Genomic DNA, 22,877 nt, shown 5'->3' with positions numbered 1-22,877 from the left:
GTTGGACCCGATGACCCCGGAGGTCCCTTCCAACTCTACCATTCTATGATTGTCTTGCCCCGCCCACCTGCTGTGATTGACATTTTTCACCATCATAGCAGGTGGGCGGGGCAAGCGGTACTTTGTGAATGTTCTGCATTCGACTCTCTCTGGCACAGCAGCTTCTGTAAGTGAGCGTTCTAAATCTACTCCACCGTGCCCCATAAGGCCGGGGTGCTGGAATCGGTGTGTCTGTCGCTAATTTATGCTGCACCTGATGAGTTCCCTTTAACCCTTTCCAATCCACTGTCTGACCTCTGAAGACATTATGATTTAAGGCTGTACAGCTCTGATGTTGGAAGAAGTCTGTCAGGGTTCTCTTACTGTATATTGCCAGCCTCTCTGCTGTCAGAGCCTATCCAACGTGTCACCTCATGCAGTACTGGCTTTAGCCAGCAGATAGCGCCGTTGTATAACGGCAGAAAAAGAGTAATCCCCCTAGGAAAGCCAGGATACAAATTGGATTGGAAAGGGTTAATGCCAACTGTATACCTCAAACGGAGCGTCGGGATACGTCTACGGCTGCATATGAATGGCAGATTCGCTTTCATTCTTTCTTAAAGGAGAAGAGGACATTTTTTTTCTCCTGTTTTTGTCCTTGAGACGGTCAGTTTGTTGTTTTGAAGACTTGCAGCCCATATTTTACAATGCAGTCAAGAAAAGGATGTCCGGCCCTAAACCTGCGATGTATCGCATAGGAAGACGCACTTGGAGCCCGCGTGCCCTAAAGACGTCTCTGGATCCTCCTTTGTTGCCCCGATAGCTTTTGTTGTCGGTCCAAACTGCATGTGACAAACCATGAACGGAGCCCACGTCTACAAGCAGAAGCCCCCTGAGGGTACAGCCATCGTTATAGAAGGGGGGCCTTGGAAAGTAAACTGCTTTGCGCTCGGAGTGATTGGCGCACAAAGCCGGCGCTGCTTTAGGGAATGAGTATTCATAATGTCTGACGGTAGTCTAACTGATTGATGGCCAGCGATCGGTCACATATCCAGTTTACGAAGGTTCAGCTAATACCTAGAAGGGTCTGCTCAGGAAGGAGGCGATTACAGCCAGATCTCCTCGCTGCTCACGCTGGACGCCTTGTAAATGTAGCCCACGAGTGGAAAGCGCTCGAACCCTGCGGATCGGAAACAAGACGGAGCGATCAGAAACATACAGCCGGTGTAAATGTATCATCACACATGGCAGAGATAACGGATTCATCTGGCAGCTCCTCCCCTGCGGCGGCTTTGGTTGGCAGGCGGTCATTTACTTTATTAGGTATATTTTTATTTTATTCTGTAATTTTTTTATTACTTGTTTTTGCAACTATTTTTTAAACATCTGAGTCCCCCATAATGTCACAGAAGACTTCTGGGGGTCATGGACATTGTCTGGTTTTTACTTCTCACTTTTGCACTGTAGTTGGAGCATCCATAGGAGCATCCATAGGACCCCCGTTACAAGGTAACATCCCCCGTAGTGACAGTAGGCACTAACAGAACTGATGGGGTCTGTTAAAAATCACTCCTACCTTCTTCGGTTCTCCTGCTGTCACTGTCAGCCGAGGACCCGACCTGCTTCTGCTACATTGCAGGAGCTTTAATCCCTTGTCATGTTTTCACCATCGCCAGGATTAAAGCCCAGGACCAGGCGCCGTAAATTGATCGTCTTAAACTAAAGTTTTTGAAAAGGGATAACTTCTGCCAAAACAATTATTTGTCAGGTGAAATGTAACCATGAACAATCATTTCTCCCTAAGGAGAAACTTTACCCCGTCTGACCCACAGCACAGGCCTCTCACTAGCCAAGCCAGAAACCTACTGTACACTACTACTGTAGACTCCGGCTATGGTTCCTATTAGCAGCTATTGTTACAAGGCTGACTTACAGGAATGCTACCCTTCCAATAGGTGGCGCTGTAGAAGCATTATTCTGTATTTGCATGTTTCCCAAAGGAGCATGGGAGGCCTTATAAGCCTCACACCTACTAGATGCTCTCCCTAAGGAGAAACCTTATCCCTTCTGACCCACGTATATTTAGTAATGGTGCAGCAAGGCACCTGATGAGGCGAGCAGCGCTGTATATTTGGGGTGGTTTGATGCAGTAAAAGAAGACCCAAAAGGCCCCGGATTGTAGCTGTTTTGTGTGGAGGGTCCTCAATGGAAATGATGTCTATTCTGTGTGAATGGATGCGGCTGCTACGGAGTGTGAGAGCTCAGGGCTTTGCATGAGGAGGCTCCATATGACGGTTGTGCTACAGTCGGGGGAGGTATGTAGTCATGTATGTAGTCCTGAGACCTAGAAGGCGATGTATGTGCCACCGGGTAATGAGAGCGCATCAGAAGTAATTGGTCAAAGCCACTTTAATAGAATTTATGACCAGAGTTATTATGTAACGTTTATGTATACCGACCCTCCGGTGGAGCAAAGTGACATTTATGTTGTTGTTTAATAAAGTTTATATATTTTTTTTAAAGTTCTGCCTGCACCGCCGTCGGTCACCGCCGCGCCATCAAGTACGACTAAAGTCTAATGTGTTTTATGACCCTTACCCAGATCAATGAGAAGACTACAAGACACCAGAACGAAAACACTCTGACTCTGAGGGGTTTACTTACATGAATCAGTAGTTGTCCCGCTGGGCGCCGACACGTCCTCCTGTGTGGCACATGCAGAGTTTCCCGACCCTGCGGCACAGAGAAGAGCCAAAAATGGCCATTACGTTGTCTGAAAAGCTTTCTCTCTGCCAACTGGCATCATTGCAGTGATAACAAGTTCAATGATTTAAAGGAAACAAGAAAGAATCGAAGACAAATTAGTGAATTGTATCATTACCGAAAATGGGAGTTTGGTACTTACCTTTTATCTGAGGTCGGAGGTCATTGAGTTGCAGGTTGGATGGCAAGGACATGTTCTCCCGTGGCAGACAGCTGTTATTGAGCTTCATGTTATTGGAAGTGCTGCAATATATGTGAAGACACTGGATAATGTCTTATCTTACAAGCAATGATTGGTTTTCTTCTTTTACATTTTTGCATTATGGGGGAATTTATTAAGACTTGCGCTTCATTACGTTCACATCCCATTTAGGCCTCCATCCCCAGATCAGACATGGATTCCATCTTACTTGCCAAAAAGCGACCAGACTGAGACCCGGAAAGAACCATGGACTTCCATTACTCAGAGACCGATGACGTCTCCGTTAGAGCAGCGCTCTGTCCATTTCCGGCATCTGTGCCACACAGAATAGTGTAGTAATGGAAGCCCGTCGTTCTCACCGTTCCCTGGATGTTGTCTTCACCAATCCAGATGGATCCCAAAGATGGACACCTGAACATCATGTAAACAGGCCCTTAATATGATCCCTATTGTTGTAGTGATGTGCTTTATTGTATTAACCCCTTGAGTGGCACGGCCGGAAATTTTCCGGGACGAGCTCCACTGCTCATAGTGACATAGCCCGGAAGATTTCCGGGCTATGTATCACTATGGGAGCTGCAGAGCACAATGCCACAAGCTGTGACAGTGTGCTCTGCCTGCACAGACCCACAGAGAACAAAGCAAGGGCTTTGAAAAACCAGCAGAAGATATTGCCGATATGTCGGCAACCTCCTGCTTTGTTTACAGGTTGCCATAGAGACCATCGGCTTGTCAGAAGCAAGCCGATGGTCTCTGTGGCAGGGAGAGCTGGTTGTTAGCTGTCAGAGGACAGCTAGGTACCTGCTCTTACAGCAGAGATCAGAGAAAACCTCCGATCTCTGCTGTGTTAACCCTTTACATGCTGCAGTCTAGGTGACTGCAGCATGTAAAGGGCTGTCACTGCAGCATGTAAAGGGCTGTCACCATCAGACCCCCGGAATGTGATCAGGGGTCCTGATGGGTCCCTGTGGAAGTCCCCTAAAGGGACAAAAAATAAAAATAAAAAAAAAGAAAAAAGGTAAAAAATTATTAAAAAAATAATAAAAACACTTGTCTCCCTTTACTTGTAAAAAATCAAAAATACAATCACACATGTGGTATCCGTGCCTCGTAATGACCCAGAGAAGGAAGTTAATACGTTATTTAACCCCTTAATGACATGGCTCCTTTTTTTCTTTTTTCCCCATTTCTTTTTTTCCTCCCCCCTGTTTAAAAAATCACAACTTGTCACGCAAAAAGCAAGCCCTTATATGGCCATGTCAATGGAAAAATGAAAAAGTTATGGCTCTTGAGACGCAACTGCAAAATTAGTTGAAATTCAATGATTAGACCATTTTAAAAAACCTGCCCTGGTGGGCACGACAGGGTGGTAGGAAACCCGCCACTCAAGGGGTTAAGAGGAGCATCTCAGGACATCCATACACTAAACGAGAAATCCACATCAGCTCTGCCATAAATTACAGTTAAATGGTCCAGTATGGTCACCCCCCCCCCCCCCCCCTTCCCCTGCATTCTTCCTATAAACTGTCCCGAGCAGTGTAAAAATAAATAACATGCAATGTTTTTTGTGTAAAATATGCTGGCATCAAAATTTGTGACTCTCTAATGCCATTTTTAGATTGATGAATTCCTCCTTGGATCCTCATGTGTAACGAAAAGTTCTAACATAAAGATTAGTGTTGCTATAATGTCACATCACTACCTAATGGCAAATATTCAAAATGAGGCAAAAGTCTGGACACGCCCGTTTAACTGATGTAATACTGAGAACATTGACTTCCAATATGTGAAAGTATTAATTGTGAGGGGGGAGCTGCATTTTTGATGGAAGATACTGTTTTGGTGGCCATTTTGAACTCAGCTCAGGTTATTCAAATAGGAAGGAAGTCATGTGATATATCAGTCTTGGCTAAAATTTACTCAGAAACACTCTGTGTCAGTTTTGGCCTATCCTCACTTGCTTAGGAGTTGAACGAGGGCACAGTTGGTAAATTGTGTCTGACATCTGGGGCCTTTTTTCATTGACGGATCCCTTAGCGGTAAGAAGTCCCTCCAGACATTACAGGATACCAGATTCCCATCTTGGTCAGCGAGTTTCCAACATTACTTTCCACAGGACGGCGCGCCTCTGCACTCCGCTGTACGCAGATGGCTGGGTGTGCAATCCTCTGGGCACTGGAATGGTTGTAGAGGTCCGATAGAATGGCTGCCAGGGTCACGGGACTTAAAGGGGTTGTCTCACGGCAAACATCAAAATTTTACCTTACCCCATTCCCCCTGTCACCCCCTGGCATAAAATAGCAATTTAAAGCGGTTTTTAAACCGCTTGCTACTCACCGATCCGACGAAATATGAAGTTTAAAAAATCTTCTGCCCAAGATGGCCGCCGGTCCTTTCCCAGGGATGCACTGCTGTTTTCTCCCATGGTGCACCGCGGGTCTTCTCCCATGGTGCACCATGGGCTATGTGCGTTCCATTGCCGATTCCAGCCTCCTGATTGGCTGGAATCGGCACATGTGACGGGGCGGAGCTACGCGATGACGCATAGAAGGGGCGGAGCCATAACGCCGCTTGTGCCGGACCGAACAGAAGCCAGAAGACCCTTCTGCGCAAGCGTGTCTAAAAATGCCAGAAGACATCAGAATTAGACGGATCCATGGAGACGGGAACGCCAACACCGGAGGGGGTAAGTATATAACTTCTGTATGGCTCATATTTAATGCACGATGTATATTACAAAGTGCATTAATATGGCCATACAGAAGTGTATAACCCCACTTGCTGCCGCGAGACAACCCCTTTAACGCTGTATTTTGGACTTTTATCTCTAGAGACATTTAAAATCACTTGTGTAGGCAGAAAAATACACACTATGCTTTGCCTAAAACAGAAAATCCTACAGGGCGGTGAAGAAATATCACCTGCACCTCTTCTGCATGTTCACGAAGACTGGATTAAACATTTAACCATGTATAACTCACGGAATTGTGGATACATTGAACATGTCATGTAAAGCACTTTGTGAAAATGTACCCTCGCTTATCTCCTGAACAAGTAAAAATAGGAGAAAACTGACACACCCAGTGTGCTTCTGAGTAAATTCTAGCCACGATCGATATATCACATGACCCCCTTTCTGTTTCAAAAACCTGAGCTGAGTTTAAATGGCAAAGTTCACTGAATCAACCTTGGGGGGGGGGGGGGGGATTGCTGAACTAGATGGATTTATATCTATTTTTCAGCCTTTTGTTCTGCATAAGCAAACAACTGTATTGTTCTCCATGCTTACAGCTCGTGTCCTGAACTACCAGCGGGACACGAGCTGTAAGAAACTTATGAGCGTTGCCGACTGTGATAACAGGCTGCAGCACTGATAAGAGTTCATCGCTCAATTCAAGAAAGCTAGAATTGAACGATTAACGATTAACGATTCTCGCTCAAAAGACGGCTTTGAGCGTTTTTTGAGTGAGAGTCGTTGGGTCTAAATGAGCCTTTAGGGATGCAGATGAGTCTGGCGTGGCGGTACCAAAAGGTGGCCGGACACCATCCTGCTGATTCCGCAGAGATCTCAACTTAAGTCACGGACAGACCAAGAATAAAGAGGTCCTGAACGCTACTGAAGAACAATCCCAAATGCTGCATAAGGAGTAGTGTTGCATTGAGAGAGAGCAGTGGCAAAAAATGGGGAATTAGAGAAGGACCCCATTTACAGAATTTGTTATCTGGTGCAGATTTGTTGGCACCTATAACCTGTACAGCTGTGCAGAGTACAAGATTGGCTAAGCTGTAAAAAATTGGATGCAGCAATGTGGTGTTGTGGCCAATGTATTTCCAGTGGCAGGATCACCATATGATGAAGCCTTTTTCCAGAAAAGTAAAGCCAAGGGGGCTCAGTGTTACGACCATATGGGATATTCTTCCTATCTACACAGACACAGAAGCCTGCCCAGCAGATTGATGTGGTTACCAAATCTAGAGCTTCAGCAAGAAAGACCAGTAAGAGACGGCATGGGGGCAGCTCTATCCCTCTACAACATGATGAGTTATCACGCGCTTAGGTTGCCTCATTTGACCACTTCAGCCCACGTGTCCGAAAATGAACTAACTGGCCACGTTTGGACAAGCTTTGGATAGTACCAAAACAAAATATTCACTCTACATGACAAAGAGTTTATCTGTTGAATCGGGATGACGTGGATTCACGTGAAGAACTTTCTCTCAGAAAGTAGATGTAACATCAACTGATCTTCCCTGTGCTATTGGGGGAATAGGAATGCAGGCCATCTATAAGCAGAGAGATGGTGAGGAACACATTGCTAACTTAAATGAATTCAAGTCTTAAGGTCCAGATGAATTACATCCTACAATACTAAAGGAAGCAGCAGAGGTAATTGCTGAACCACTTGCCATAATCTGTGAAAATTCGTGGAGAACAGTAGAAGTCTCAGAAGATTAGAAAAGGGCAAATGTTGTCCCTATCTTCAAAAAAGGGAAGAAGATGGATACAGGAAACTACAGGCCTGTGAGCCTGACTTCTATACTTCTATGAACAAATTATTAAACAGCATGTATGCAAGAACTTGGATGAAAATGGAGTAATTAACCAGAGCCAGCATGGGTTTGTAACAAACAAGTCATGCCAAACTAATCTAATTTCCTTCTATGACAGAATCACCGACTGGGTTGATCAGGTAAATGCGGTGGATATAGTATATCTTGACTTTAGTAAAGCATTTAACAAAGTATCTCATACTATACTTATTGAAAAAATGACCAAATCTGGGATTGACAAGGCAACTGTTAGGTGGATTCACAACTGGCTGAGTGATCGTACTCAAAGAGTGGTCATAAATGGCTGCACATCCAAGTGGAAGAATGTATTAAGTGGGGCACTACAAGGCTCTGTCCTAGGCCCAGTGTTGGTCAACATTTTTATAAATGATCTAGAGGGAATTGATGGGAAACTGATCAAACGTGCTGACGACACAAAGCTAGGAGGGATAGCTAACACTAGGGAAGAGAGAGACAGTATTCAAAAAGATCTAGAAAAGCTTGGACAGTGGGCGGCGACTAACAGAATGGTATTTAACAAGAAGAAATGCAAAGTCCTACATCTGGGCAAGAAAAATGAAGAAAGCGCATACAGAATGGGAGGAATTGGGCTAGGCAGCAGCACATGTGAAAAAAGACTTGGGTATACTAATAGATATTAGACTGAACATGAGTCAACAATGTGATGCAGCAGCCAAAAAGGCAAACACAATTCTGGGATGTATTAAGAGAAGCATAGAGTCTAGATCACGTGAGGTCATTATCCCCCTCTACTCTTCCTTAGTCAGACCTCATCTCGAATACTGTGTCCAGTTCTGGGCTCCCCACTTTAAAAAAGACATAGACAAACTGGAGCAAGTTCAGAGAAGAGTTACCAAGATGGTGAGCGGTCTGCAAATCATGTCCTATGAGGAACGGTTAAAGGATCTGGGAATGTTTAGATTGCAAAAAAGAAGGCTGAGAGGAGACTTAATAGCTCTCTACAAATATCTGAAGGGCCGTCACAGTGCAGAGGGATCAGCCCTATTCTCATCTGCACAAGGAAAGACTAGAAGCAATGGGATGAAACTGAAAGGGAGGAGACACAGGTTAGATATTAGGCAGTTAGGGGGATCAATGAGGGGAACAGGTTACCACTGGAGGTGGGGAGTTCTCCTTCAATGGAAGTGTTGAAACAAAGGCTGGACAGATATCTGTCTAGGATGATAAAGTGAATCCTACACTGAGCAGGGGGTTGGACCCGATGACCCCAGAGGTCCCTTCCAACTCTACCATTTTATGATTCTATGATCTAGAAAAGCTCGCACAGTGGGCAGTGACTAACAGAATGGTATTTAACAAGGAGAAATACAGAGTCCTACATCTGGGCAAGAAGAATTAAAAAAGCACATACAGAATGGGAGAAATTGGGCTAAGCAGCACGTGTGAAAATGACTTGGGTATACTAATAGATCATAGACTGAACATGAGTCAACAGTGTGATGCAGCAGCCAAAAAGGCAAACACAATTCTGGGATGTATTAAGGGAAGCATAGAGTCTAGATCACGTGAGGTCATTATCCCCTCTACTCTTCCTTAGTCAGACCTCATCTGGAATACTGTGTCCAGTTCTGGGCACCCAACTTTAAAAAAGATAAAGACAAACTGGAGCAAGTTCAGAGAAGAGTTACCAAGATGGTGAGTGGTCTGCAAATCATGTCTTATGAGGAACGGTTAAAGGATCTGGGAATGTTTAGCTTGCAAAAAAGAAGGCTGAGAGGAGACTTAAAGGAGATGTCCCGAGGCAGCAAGTGGGTCTATACACTTCTGTATGGCCATAATAATGCACTTTGTAATGTACATTGTGCATTAATTATGAGCCATACAGAAGTTATAAGAAGTTTTATACTTACCTGCTCCGTTGCTGGCGTCCTCGTCTCCATGGTGCCGACTAATTTTTGGCCTCCGATGGCCAAATTAGCCGCGCTTGCGCAGTCCGGGTCTTCAGCTTTCTTCTATGGAGCCGCTCGTGCCAGAGAGGGGCTCCGTGTAGCTCCGCCCCGTCACGTGCCGATTCCAGCCAATCAGGAGGCTGGAATCGGCAGTGGACCGCACAGAAGAGCTGCGGTCCACGAAGGTAGAAGATCCCGGCGGCCATCTTCAGCGGTAAGTATTGAAGTCACCGGACCGCCGGGATTCAGGTAAGCGCTGTGCGGGTGGTTTTTTTAACCCCTGCATCGGGGTTGTCTCGCGCCGAACGGGGGGGGGGGTTAAAAAAAAAAAAACCCGTTTCGGCGCGGGACATCTCCTTTAATAGCTGTCTACAAATATCTGAAGGGCTGTCACACTGCAGAGGGATCAGCCCTATTCTCATCTGTACAAGGAAAGACTAGAAGAAATGGGATGATACTGAAAGGGAGGAGACACAGATTAGATATTAGACAGTGAGGGGGATCAATGAGTGGAACAGGTTGCCATGGGAGGTGGGGAGTTCTCCTTCAATGGAAGTGTTTAAACAAAAACCGGACAAATATCTCTCTGGGATGTTTTAGTGATCCTGCACTGAGCAAGGATTGGAGCCGATAACCCTGGAGGACCTGATGACCCTGGAGATACCTTCCAACTTTACCATTCTATGAAAGAACCTCTTTCTTAGTAATCGCGCTCATCTCCTGCTCATGATTAAATCCCAATCAAATAAGGAAGGTTACATGAAAAACATCCATCAAACCAGTAAAAAACAGCCTGTGGTTAACATTATGAGCAGGATCATCACCTGAGTGTTAGTTGTTGGTTTGCCAAATGATCTAAAAAAAAAGAAAAATGAGTTGTGAGTTTCTTAAGAGAAGCCTTCTGATTCCTACCAGATAAGAAGTCCCGAGACCTTGTTTCCTTCTCTAAAGACCATTACATTCCGTCACTTACATTTATGTCTTTTCTTCTTCAGCACAAGGCAACAGACTAGAACATTAACTATGAAAATCCCAGCAATGACTGCAGAACCTGCCACAATCAGGAGCAACAGCGGGAGCTCTACCGTGATGGACAGGAGATCTATGATGTAGAGTAAAGAAAGAGTTAACTTATCATTCAAAGCAATCAGCATTATAGAACATGGATGTATCACTACCCACTAGCGTTCGCTCATTTACCTGTTGACGTAACTGACGTCTGGCTGACTCCACTTTGCTTGGTGCTGACTTTTACCCTCAGACTACCATTGCCATCTATGCTGCGGGTGTCCAACAGAAGAAAACGAGAAGAATTGGTGAAGAATCGTCCATCTTGGTCTCGAAGGGTGAAGCCGGATGGAGGCTGACTTTGGATGACTAGTAGAAGTAGTAGGGATAATCCAGAGAGATGAGGTGTACTGACTGGAGAGTCTGGAGGGACTGGAAGGTGAGAAAGGTCAACTTGTTACTTGTGCTCGAAAAATAAAAAAGTTATGGCTCTTGGAAGGCAGGGAGGAAGAGACAATGAAAACATGAAAAATGGACACGTCCTCAAGAGGCTAAAGTCAACACTAACTACCGTAAAATTCTGGCTTGCTTTTTAATAAGTATTGGTGTGCAGAAAGGATCCAATGGTTTGGCTTAAGGCTTCTATGTTTGCATTTTATGTACCTTCACAAAGTTACATGACACTATCCCCGGAATCAATTAAGAAACCCCCGCCCAGTCTCTGGTACTCACAGTGAATGCTCAGCAGATCTTCATCTTTGCCTCTCGTATCATTACAGTTTTCTCCACCCATCTCTGAAAGGGACAAACTGCTTGTACTCCCAGGGGCCACAGGAAGCATAAATGGGGGCTCCCTACCAAGCCCCACCTCCTGTTTTACACCATTCAGGTACCAAGTGAGGGAAGAGCCACCGGCCTCACAGGACGCTCCGTGAACTTCATCCTTTAAAAGTGGCTTCCCAAGAACTGTGAAAGGCGCAAAAATAGGAAACGTTATTGGAGTATTATAACCATTAGTGGTGAAGATGTGTCCACTATGATGACGCGGCTCCTGAGACAGAATAAAGCGAAAACCATTCAAATGTTACGATCAATAAAAAAAATGAAGTGTTTTATGTAAGTGAAATAGCAACTTCCTAATAAAATAATATCATATCCACTGCCAGTAATAACCCACCACTGCCGGAGCCACTATCATATCAACTGACAGTAATAACCCATCATACTGCTGGAGCCACTATCATATCCACTGCCAGTAATAATCCACCATACTGCCAGAGCTACTATCATATCCACTGCCAGTAATAACCCACCACTGCCGGAGCCACTATCATATCCACTGCCAGTAATAACCCACCATACTGCTGGAGCCACTATCGTATCCACTGCCAGTAATAATCCACCATACTCCCGGAGCCACTATCATATCCACTGCCAGTAATAACCCACCATACTGCTGGAGCCACTATCATATCCACTGCCAGTAATAATCCACCATACTCCCGGAGCCACTATCATATCCACTGCCAGTAATAATCCACCATACTCCCGGAGCCACTATCATATCCACTGCCAGTAATAATCCACCATACTGCTGGAGCCACTATCTTATCCACTGCTAGTAATAATCCACCATACTCCCAGAGCCACTATCATATCAAACCAGCCGCAACCAACCATACTGCCAGAGGCACCATCACATCCACTAATAGTAATACCCTACCATACTGCCAGAGCTACTATCATATCCAACCAGCAGTAACCAACCACTGCCGAAGCTACTATCATGTCCACTACCAGTAATAACCCACCACTGCCGGAGCCACTATCATATCAACTGACAGTAATAACCCACCATACTGCTGGAGACACTATCGTATCCACTGCCAGTAATAATCCACCATACTCCCGGAGCCACTATCATATCCACTGCCAGTAATAACCCACCATACTGCTGGAGCCACTATCATATCCACTGCCAGTAATAATCCACCATACTCCCGGAGCCACTATCATATCTACTGCCAGTAATAATCCACCATACTCTCGGAGCCACTATCATATCCACTGCCAGTAATAATCCACCATACTGCTGGAGCCACTATCTTATCCACTGCCAGTAATAATCCACCATACTCCCGGAGCCACTATCATATCAAACCAGCCGCAACCAACCATACTGCCAGAGGCACTATCACATTCACTAATAGTAATACCCTACCATACTGCCAGAGCTACTATCATATCCAACCAGCAGTAACCAACCACTGCCGAAGCTACTATCATGTCCACTACCAGTAATAACCCACCACTGCCGGAGCCACTATCATATCAACTGACAGTAATAACCCACCATACTGCTGGAGCCACTATCATATCCACTGCCAGTAATAATCCACCATACTCCCGGAGCCACTATCATATCCACTGCCAGTAATAACCCACCATACTGCTGGAGCCACTATCATATCCACTGCCAGTAATAACCCACCATACTGCTGGAGCCACTATCATATCCACTGCCAGTAATAATCCACCATACTGCCAGAGCTACTATCATATCCACTGCCAGTAATAACCCACCACTGCCGGAGCCACTATCATATCCACTGCCAGTAATAACCCACCATACTCCCGGAGCCACTATCATATCCACTGCCAGTAATAATCCACCATACTCCCGGAGCCACTATCATATCCACTGCCAGTAATAACGCACCATACTGCTGGAGCCACTATCGTATCCACTGCCAGTAATAATCCACCATACTCCCGGAGCCACTATCATATCCACTGCCAGTAATAATCCACCATACTCCCGGAGCCACTATCATATCCACTGCCAGTAATAACGCACCATACTGCTGGAGCCACTATCGTATCCACTGCCAGTAATAATCCACCATACTGCCGGAGCCACTATCATATCCACTGCCAGTAATAATCCACCATACTCCCGGAGCCACTATCATATCCACTGCCAGTAATAACCCACCATACTGCTGGAGCCACTATCGTATCCACTGCCAGTAATAATCCACCATACTCCCGGAGCCAGTATCATATCCACTGCCAGTAATAATCCACCATACTGACAGAGCTACTATCATATCCACTACCAGTAATAACCCACCATACTGCTGGAGCCACTATCATATCCACTGCCAGTAATAATCCACCATACTCCCGGAGCCACTATCATATCAAACCAGCCGCAACCAACCATACTGCCAGAGGCACTATCACATCCACTAATAGTAATACCCTACCATACTGCCAGAGCTACTATCATATCCAACCAGCAGTAACCAACCACTGCCGAAGCTACTATCATGTCCACTACCAGTAATCTTTTGTGTCCCTCTTATTTCCTCATAGATTGTAAATTCTTGTGAGCATGACCCTCACCCCTATTATTATTGTAAGGCCACTAAACATGGGCGAGCGCGACATTGGGCTGTGAAACTCGACCCAATATGGTGCACGTGTGATTTTCCTCGCCGATGTGAGGCTCTGTCAAAAATGCCCCTCATCACTTCAGGGAAGTAGCGATCCTGCGGTTTGGCTGTCAGCCACACCAGAGGATTGGCAAGTGTTTCCCACTGCACATTGTACACCATGCTTTTCCTGACCCCATTGAAATGGGCAAGGTGTTTTGAGGGAACGCCCAAAGATAGGACATGCCACATTTTTACATATTCGTGCGAGGTCTGTGCAACTTGCATGATTTTTTCAGCCATATGAAAGCGGCCCAACACTCTGTGTAATGTTTGCTTCTGTCGGCACATGTCCCTCTCATTTGTGCGGCGCTGCAGAATACATTGGCGCCAGATAAAGATTACCATTGGTGGGTACAGGATAATGTTGGATGTCAGTTTCCTCTCATTGAACGCCATGTTAGACTCCTCACCCCCACAAGTACTGAGCTCGGTACCCCCAGAAGAACATCCACCCTCCCTCCACCGTATACATATCTCATCCCTCGCACGCATCGGACGCAGCGCACCAGGAAATATAGAAATGCAAATCAAATTTGGCCCCATAGTGCGGATCTCGGGGACGGCGGGAGACGCTGCTTGCTTATCTGTACAGACAGGACGCATCCTTCCATCCCCAGAGACATATCAGACGGATCCCATTACAGACGTTCTCCTGTCTGCAGTGCGATCCAGCGAGCAGTCATGGATGTAGTTAAATGCGTACAGGGGGGTTTATATCTGGGACATTGGGGGTTTATGAGAGATTGGATACGGCGTGACTCGCGAGGTCCTCGCTGATCTGTTGCTTTGCTCTCTGGTGCTTTTTAGTAGATATTGATCCTCGCTAAGAGCCCAGGAAGGACTCCGCCATATTGACCTCTTTGGTCTCTTCTCTTGGCTGATCGATCAGCAGCACAATTATGAAGCGCACGACCTTCTAGGAAGTCCATGAAGGTCGAACGATTTTCTGCCTTGTCTATTTTCAGGGACATCTTCGCCTGCACGTATGATAGGAGTCATCTGCAATAACTCCTTAAAGGGGTTTTACCATTAGCTACAATTGCTCCTCAACCCCTCTGCCCTTCCTGGTTGCTTCTGACCAGGACATGTGAGTGCTCCAGCCAATCACTGGCCACATAAGTGACCTTGTAGAGTCAGTGATTGGCTGCAACAGTCACATGTCCTGGTCAGCAGCAAGCGGGAAGGACAGAGGGGTTGAGGAGCAATTTTAGTTAGTGGGAAAAGTCCTTTAAGGGCGCAGACATTTATTCTTTTCTCCTCCCCCATTTGAAAAAAATTATAACTTTTTTTTTCTCGTCGATGGGGCTGCGTGAAGGCTTGCTGTTTGCAGTTTGTGGTTTCTATGGTGCCATTTTGGAGTACATATGACTTTTTGATCACTTTTCATAAAATATATCTTGAAAACGGAGCGATCAAAAATCGCAATTCTATCGTTGTGTATTTCTTTTTCTGACGGTGTTCACCGTGTCGGATAAATAATGTGTTATTTTAATAGATTGGACTTTTGCAGAAATTACAATATGTAATATATATTTTTTTTTTCACTTTTAATATTATTTGCATCTTTTTGTAGTAATTAAGAAAAACTTTAACTTATTTTTCCTTTTTTATTTTTAGTCCCCACAGAGGATTTGAACTTGCGATTGTCTGATTGTTTATACCAACCAGGGTGCCGCGGCCATCAGGCTGGGAATAAATCATTTGCCACTGAGATTTTCTCCCCCTAGGAATAGTAATAATCTAAATAGGTCCAAAACTCTTCCCAGCGATCAGACCGCTATAGTCTATGAGGAACTGGGTTTCCGATCGTAGGTTGAAACTGCCGTGTTAACATGACTTCAAACCACCACTAGGGGGAGCTCTCTGCAGTGATTTATACAGGTCTTGAACTCTAATAAACCCCCATGCAGTTAGCTCCCCCTGGTGGCAGCAGGAAGGTGACCTATAAATCACATCCTTGTGTTAAACATATTTTTGGTCTGCCCGCCAGCTCATCTCGCGTAAAAGGATCTTTACTGCAGACGTCTTGTTTCTTATAATTATATCAAGTTTCCTTCTTTTCGCTCCTATACTCAGAATATGAGCTGCTGGAACCTAAGGCAACCCTTAAGACAACGGAGCAGGAGGGGCAACCGTCTTTGGCAAGATGCCACACTGCAAAAAGCATAATCTGCTCGCAGCACAATCCGCCAACTGGCAGAATCGTGTCTCCCATCGAAGAACAATCTGCCCCCCACACAGTATTTGGGCAAAAATGTGTGACTTTTTTTCCTTGTGCGCCGGCCTTGCCACTTTCCCAAAAAGTGGGTAAGGCTTTCAGGAGGGGCGCACCACATTTCGTGGGCGGAGTCTTAGGTTTCAGTAAGCGAGTGAGGGAAAAGGAACCTAGCGTGAGGTGGAACGCAGGAAGTTTTGGGACTGGGTTGATGAGTTAGTCTCTGGCTGGGGTCGCCCTTCCCTACGGGAGTATTGAGCACAGTGCTGTGAAATCTATCCAGCAGAGGAAGTAGGACATTAGTACACGGGGCGGTGCCGGTCCAGCCTCACCGGGCCAAGGCCTCTTGGAGTAGAGAGACTCCGATGTGTTATATTGTTGGCCATTAAAGACCAGTTGATCCAGCAAGTATTGGGTCCTCCATTGCCTCATCGCGGGATCTACAAGAACGGCGTCCGCGCTATCCCCCAAGTAGGATGGCTTACGACCCTACCAGATACTCCCCATCAGATTCCAGACCCACAAGCGAACTGTTCGCTGGTCATTGCACTGTCTAATCTGTCCGAGGAAGCCCTTCGACTGGTAGCCTCCGGGGACCGACCCTCTGTACCTGTCCTGAGCTTTACACGAACAGTCGGCCTTGTGTGCACACGGCCACCAACATTCGTTTAGTTTCAGTTTTTTTTGGAGGCAAAAGGAACAAAAATGCATCTTGGCTCAGTTTTTCAGCTTTTTTTTCCACAGCATTTGCCACGCTGGATAAAAAGTGTGTTCCATCTATTATACAGGTTGTTACCGATGTGATGATACCAAACATGCAGAGGGGAAATTGCGCAAATGTTCCTGTAGGGGTCTTGAACCTGTGATCCTATGATCGCTATGAGAATACGCTGCAGTACTCCTGTACTGCAATGTATTATCGCTAATAATAGTGACCATAGGCTATGGCATACCTCGGTCCCCATTGTCTGGTGTCCAGTTGCCATGGTTATCGATCGACCCTCTGCAATTACGCTGTGGAAGGCCGGTGACATCGTAGAAGGATTGCCCTCTCTCCGTGAACCTTTTACATGCTGCAATCAACATTGATCGTGGCATGTAAGGGGTTAACAGCGGGGATTGGTGTTCTCAAAGATCCCTGCTGTTGCAACAAGAGGGAGGCTGTCAGTCACAGCCGGCTCCCACTGCAAACGGCACGTGCTCCGCTCCTGAGCCTGCACCATCTATGGAACATACGCTTATGTCTTGTGGTGTTTAGTGGTTAAACTGCCGGCAAGGTGATGTTCTACTTGTGTACCCCATCAGTACAGATTCTCGTTAACATCACTGCATCCTGTAGCACCCCGAAAACCTACTTTTATAATTGCATGCCATGTATTTATATTGCTCGAGTCATCGGGGCCATAGCTTCGGAGTCACTGCTCTATCCCATCCCAGTCCAGTCCGATTATCACCTTGCCCCACTCCTAACATCAATGGCCCAGTCTCTGTAATCTTGCACTTGCTCTCCATCTAGTCCGCTCATGCGTGGTGAGCGGGGTCTATAGACTTCACCCACGCATACATATGCACATGTGCCGGGACCTGATGACCTAAAGGACATGTACATTGTGCGACTGGCAGGAACTGCACATTTCCACGGAGGACTTATCAGTCACGTCTTTACAGAGGAGAAGGTTATGACCTTTGGTGGAATGTGAAGAAGGCGGCTGCAGCAGATAATTAGTGACCTGGTTGTAATCTGCCCTATGGGTACTAATTTATTCATTGTCAGTGATAAAGTGAATTGGACTAAGCTGCAGTACCAGCCACAACCTACTGGGGCAGCGTTGGTGGAGGAAGCCCTGAGTTCGGGCCCACACTGATGAAGCTCTACTATCCTTTCCTAGGGATGGCTCATCATTGTATAAGAGCTGCAAAAGTTCTTCATGCACCTTCAAACTTCACACAAACACTACGGCTTATCAGTCCGTGGCCACTTACCTCTCTGAGAGAGCGGCTGGGTCAGCAGGAGAGAAATGCTTAACAACATTTTGCATCAAGGATCCTTCATTCCTGTAGAGAAAAATATTCTATTAATTATAACAAATCATTACCAACAACAAGAGTCAGGATCAGGACTAGAACACCGTAGCTTTAACCCTTTCCAATCCACTGTCTGACCTCGGAAGACATTATGATTTAAGGCTGTACAGCTCCGATGTTGGAAGACGTCCGTCGGGGTTCTCTTACTGTATATTGCCAGCCTCTCTGCTGTCGGAGCCTATCCAACGTGTCACCTCATGCAGTACTGGCTTTAGCCAGCAGATGGCGCCATTGTATAACGGCAGAAAAAGAGTAAGCCCCCTAGGAAAACCAGGATACAAATGGGATTGGAAAGGGTTAAAGAAATGTATCACCCACATTCTTTAACCCTTTAACACCACAGGACGTAATCTTACATCCTGTGGAAGGTACGGGCTCAGAAGTGAGACTACGTAAAGGGTTTACAGAGGGAGTGATAATGCATGTAGTACAGAAATACTGCAAGGCATTATGAAAGCTGCTATGGTACGGGGACCTAAAAAAATGGCAAAAAAACACAAGATAATAAATAAAACTTTTGCGCACTTTGCCCTGTTTGTATTAAAAATAAATAAATCATCGTATCTGTAGCAACCTGCACTATTTATCCTGCAGAGCAAAAACTAAAAAAAGAAAAAACCTAAAAAACAGGGTCGAAATGCTCATTTTGTTCATTTTGCCTTCCGAAGAAATGCAATAAAGTGATCAAAAAAGCTGCATGTACCCCAATATGGTGCTAATAAAAACTACAGCTCTTCACGCAAAACATGTACAGCCCTCACAGAGCGCCGTCCGTGGAAAAAAATGTTATGGGAATTCAATGATGGAAAATAAATTATAATTTGCAATAAAAACCTAAAAAAATAATAATCTTGTCCTAATCGCACCGAACCGCAGAAAAAAACGTATCTTGTCATTTACGCTGCATGATTAACGCCGTAAGGAAAACAACGGCAGAATCGATGTGTTTTTTCTCTCTGCCCTCCAAAACAATTAATAAACATTTTGCAATATATTATATGTACCCAACATGGTGCCAATAAAACTCCAGTTCGCCGCACCAAGAACAAACCTCATGCGGCCGCGTGAACGGAAAATTAAGAAGCTGAGAGCAGGTGGAGCGATGCAGGAGAGTGTCGCTGTTTTTCCTTTTTATTGCAGCGGCACAGATTATGAATAGAGGCGGTTTGGATGGCCGTGGGCCCCCTGAAGCCTGGGGCCCAGGGTGGCTGCTCCTACTACCCTTATTATAATCCGCCATTGGGTGGGTAGGTGGAAGCAGGACATGGCAGCTGCCTGGGGGCTGCAGGACAGCGTTCTAAATTCGTGACTGTCCCGCAGAATCTGGGGCGGTTAGGGGTTCATCCAGAGCCACCTGAGGAGTTGGGTTTGTGTTGCTAAGGGTTGTCCAGGGTTGGAAAAACATGGCTGCTTTTTTTTTTTACTTGTCTGTGGAGCCGAGCTGCAATACCAGACACAACCCCATGGACAAGGGTGGTGCTGTGTTTGGAAGACAGTAGCCATGTTTTTCTAGCTCTGGACAACCCCTTTAGACCTCCTGCACACACCGGTGACCCCAACTTACTTGTCCTGGGCTTCTGCACATGCTGTGGATGTGAATACTATGGGCTGTATTTGCTGCGGAGTCCGGAGACAGACGCCCACCGCGGACTCCGCAATGCAAATCCGCCCGTGTGCAGGCGGCCTAAATGTGATGAACGGGTAAATGAAGTCCTTCTCGTATTCCCAGGAGACGTTCTTCGCCAACATCTAATAGTCTCCGCGGTTTATGACGGATTTATCTGTTTTAGACACTTTTCACAGACAGTTTTGAAAAGTCTCTAGAAAACAGGAGTGGCTTAAAACGCAGGGAAATTGACCCAAAACGTTGGTCCTATATATTGTCCAAAAGTAAGCCAACCAAGCGGGGCATAAGGAAAAGTGCCTAAAGGCGGCTTCACACGGGACACTCATCCAAATAGTCACTTGACTTATCATCCTGTGATCTAAGAGGTGATCGGTGACTTTCAAAAACTATCCGCTAACTTTGCAGGGAGCTGAGCGCTTGTTCAACTGGCTCCTCCCACTGAACACTGATTGGCTTCTGCCTCTTCTTGAACATTTTGCCCCCCATTAATGCTCATTGGTTCCTGAAAACACATAAATACGGGCGAGTGGTCCTCGACGGAACGGTCCCTGCTGGTCTTATAAAGAATATTTGTCGCTCCAGTCTCTCGCTGCTTCGGCCTTCAACGACTCGGCGCTGCGACCTCTTGAAGACGTCTCGCACATATTTGTGTTCAGTGGATTCCGCAGCCAATGAGCGTGTCTTGGGGTGGGGTTGAAAACTCAAATACGCACCCATCAAAGAACCTCACGACCCCCAATTAGTCAACGAATTATATTTCAGCCCCTTTAAATGCTGCCAACAATTTGGTAGCTGAGACTGCACCATCCGCAGCAGGACCGGCTGTGACTGACACCAAGCCTCCAGCTGCAATAGTAGGGATCAGGGAGGACAACAATCCCCAATCCGCTGTTAACCACTTATGTGCTGCAATCAATGTTGATTATGGCATGTGAAAGGTTCACAGGGAGAGGGCACTCAATTTTTTTATTTCATCAGCCTCCACCATATAATCACAAAGGGCTGATGGGTTGCTATGGCAACCGGACTCAAAACAATGGTGTCCAGGTTGCCATGGCCTAAGATTGCCATGATTAGTCATAAAACATTGCAGTACAGAAGTATTGCAGTGTATTACCATAGCATCAAAGGTTGAATCTCCACTGGGACATTCAAAATGAAAAAAAAGTAATAAAAATAGTTTAAAAATAGTTTTGGGGCGCATTTCCCCTCTTCTTGATTTAAAATGTACATTTGGTAATCATCACATCCATAACGACCCGTACAATAAATTTGAACAAACTATATAAAAAAAGCTGAGCCAAAATGCTTATTTGTTCATTTTACCTCCCAAAAAAAACAATAAAAGTGATCAAAAAAGCCATATGGACCCCAAAATGGTACCATTAGAAACTACAGCTCGTCACACAGGAAACCAGCCCCACAGAGCGCCGTCCATGGAAAAATAAAAAAGTTATGGGACTTTGACTGCAATGATATAAAAAAGGAATATATATTTTCCTCAAAAAAAAGCTTTTATTGTGCAAAAGTGGAAAAACCTAAATAAAAATAATTTTGGTATTAATCATCAAAAATGTATCATTTAATTTCTGCTGCATGCTTAACACTGTAAAAAACAACTAATAAACAACGGCAGAACTGATGCTGATTTTTCTCGCTGCTCTCAAAAAAGTTCCACAATTCATGATCTGTGCGCAGAAGTATCACCAATAAGATCTACAGCTCGCCACGGAAAAAAAATAAGTCCTGATACGGCCGAATCAGCGGGAAAGTAAAAAGTGGAGATGAAAATCCCCCCCCAAATTGTCGCATTTTTATGGCTAAAAGGGTCCGTGTCACTAAGGGGTTAATGGTTACTAGTGAAGAAACACGTCCGCCCCCGGGAGCACTACTTCCCTCATATCGCTAGTTCGGATCCCCTCCGGTTCTTGAGGACACGACTGACCGTTCTTCACTTTCTCCTCCATATTCCTTCCATCTCAGGTTGGTCCCTCTGAATGTGTGCCGCTCAGTGCCAGTCTGGTGGCAGCGAGCTATAAGCCCTATTTGTAGTGTGACCTTGTGGCCATGCAGGTATTAATGCTGCGTCCTCCTGCCGCACTCACCTGGGTCGTGTGCAGCCGTCTCACTCACTGGAGTCCTCGCTCATCCCATCGCTGCACCCGCAGCATCAGCAGCTTCTGGCCTGTGCAGCCACTGCAGTATTATTCCAAGTGGCACGGCTCCAGCAGACTCCTGCACTGTCGCCATACGGCCAGCGGAGGGCAGCTTTACCAAAGGATTGCTTTGCAGAATATTACAGGGATGTCAGTTTAACCCCTTTGTAACCGGCCTAACTTGTGCCTTAAGGGCCGAGTGATTTTCATCATGGCAGGGCAAGGGCTTTTTTTGGGAGAAGTTTTATATTTTACTGGCCCTACTCTGCGTTAAATATAAGGTGTTGTAGAATTGTTATTATTACTTTTTTTGGGGGGGGAAGGGAGAATGGAAAAAAAATGCCCAGAAATTCTGTCATTGTTTTGGGCTTTTGTTTTCACGACCGGCCGATATACGCTACCATCTAAGCTGTCGTCCCCCTTCCCTCCCCCTCACCGGCTCTCTGCCTCTCTCCTGCCCTCCAGCTGTTTGCAATGGGAGGGGCCAGAGCTAAGTTCCTGCCCCTTGTCCACAGCGAGCAATGAGAGGGGGCGGGGCTTAGCTCCGTGAAAACGGCGGCCGATATACGCTCCTGTGAATAAGCGCTTATTGAGGTTTATAAAAATTTTTTACTACTTTTGCACAATAAAAACGTGTTTACAGAAAAACAATTAAATCTGCATCGCCGCATTCTAAGGGCTTATTCAGACGACCGTATATTGGCTAGGTATTCACGCCCGGCCGATATACGGCGTCCTTCTCTGCAGGGGGAGGAGGCTGGAAGAGCCAGGAGCAGTTTACTGAGCTCCTGCCCCCTCTCCACCCCCTCTCCATCCCTCGGCACTATTTGCAATGGGAGGGGGCTGGATGGGGGTGGAGC

General features: G+C 45.8%; 1 protein-coding gene across 1 annotated transcript; it reads right to left on the bottom strand.

Moving 5' to 3' along the window:
• Positions 1-584: 584 nt before the first annotated feature.
• TMEM25 (transmembrane protein 25) lies at positions 585-18,197 on the bottom strand. Its single transcript, XM_066572592.1, has 8 exons — positions 18,133-18,197; positions 11,167-11,400; positions 10,627-10,866; positions 10,400-10,528; positions 10,251-10,281; positions 2,885-2,985; positions 2,644-2,712; positions 585-1,159 (listed from the first exon to the last, which is right to left on the bottom strand). The coding sequence occupies exons 1-8, from the start codon at positions 18,179-18,181 to the stop codon at positions 1,086-1,088; spliced, it is 927 nt and encodes a 308-aa protein (XP_066428689.1). The 5' UTR covers positions 18,182-18,197; the 3' UTR covers positions 585-1,085.
• Between the last annotated feature and the right edge of the window lie 4,680 nt (positions 18,198-22,877).

This window comes from Eleutherodactylus coqui, chromosome 6 (genome assembly GCF_035609145.1).
Source record: "Eleutherodactylus coqui strain aEleCoq1 chromosome 6, aEleCoq1.hap1, whole genome shotgun sequence".
In the NCBI taxonomy this organism is placed as follows: domain Eukaryota; kingdom Metazoa; phylum Chordata; class Amphibia; order Anura; family Eleutherodactylidae; genus Eleutherodactylus; species Eleutherodactylus coqui.
Note: the sequence above shows the minus strand (reverse complement) of the source record. Positions and strands in the feature narration are given on the sequence as shown.

Excerpts from the sequence above, each read along its gene's own strand:
- TMEM25 (XM_066572592.1), bottom strand. The coding sequence starts at position 18,181 with ATGTTGTTAAGCATTTCTCTCCTGCTGACCCAGCCGCTCTCTCAGAGA. Across the intron at positions 11,401-18,132 it reads CCAGCCGCTCTCTCAGAGAG|TTCTTGGGAAGCCACTTTTA; the intron begins GTAAGTGGCCAC and ends CGCCTTTCACAG. Across the intron at positions 10,282-10,399 it reads GAAGAAGAAAAGACATAAAT|ATCATTTGGCAAACCAACAA; the intron begins GTAAGTGACGGA and ends CTTTTTTTTTAG.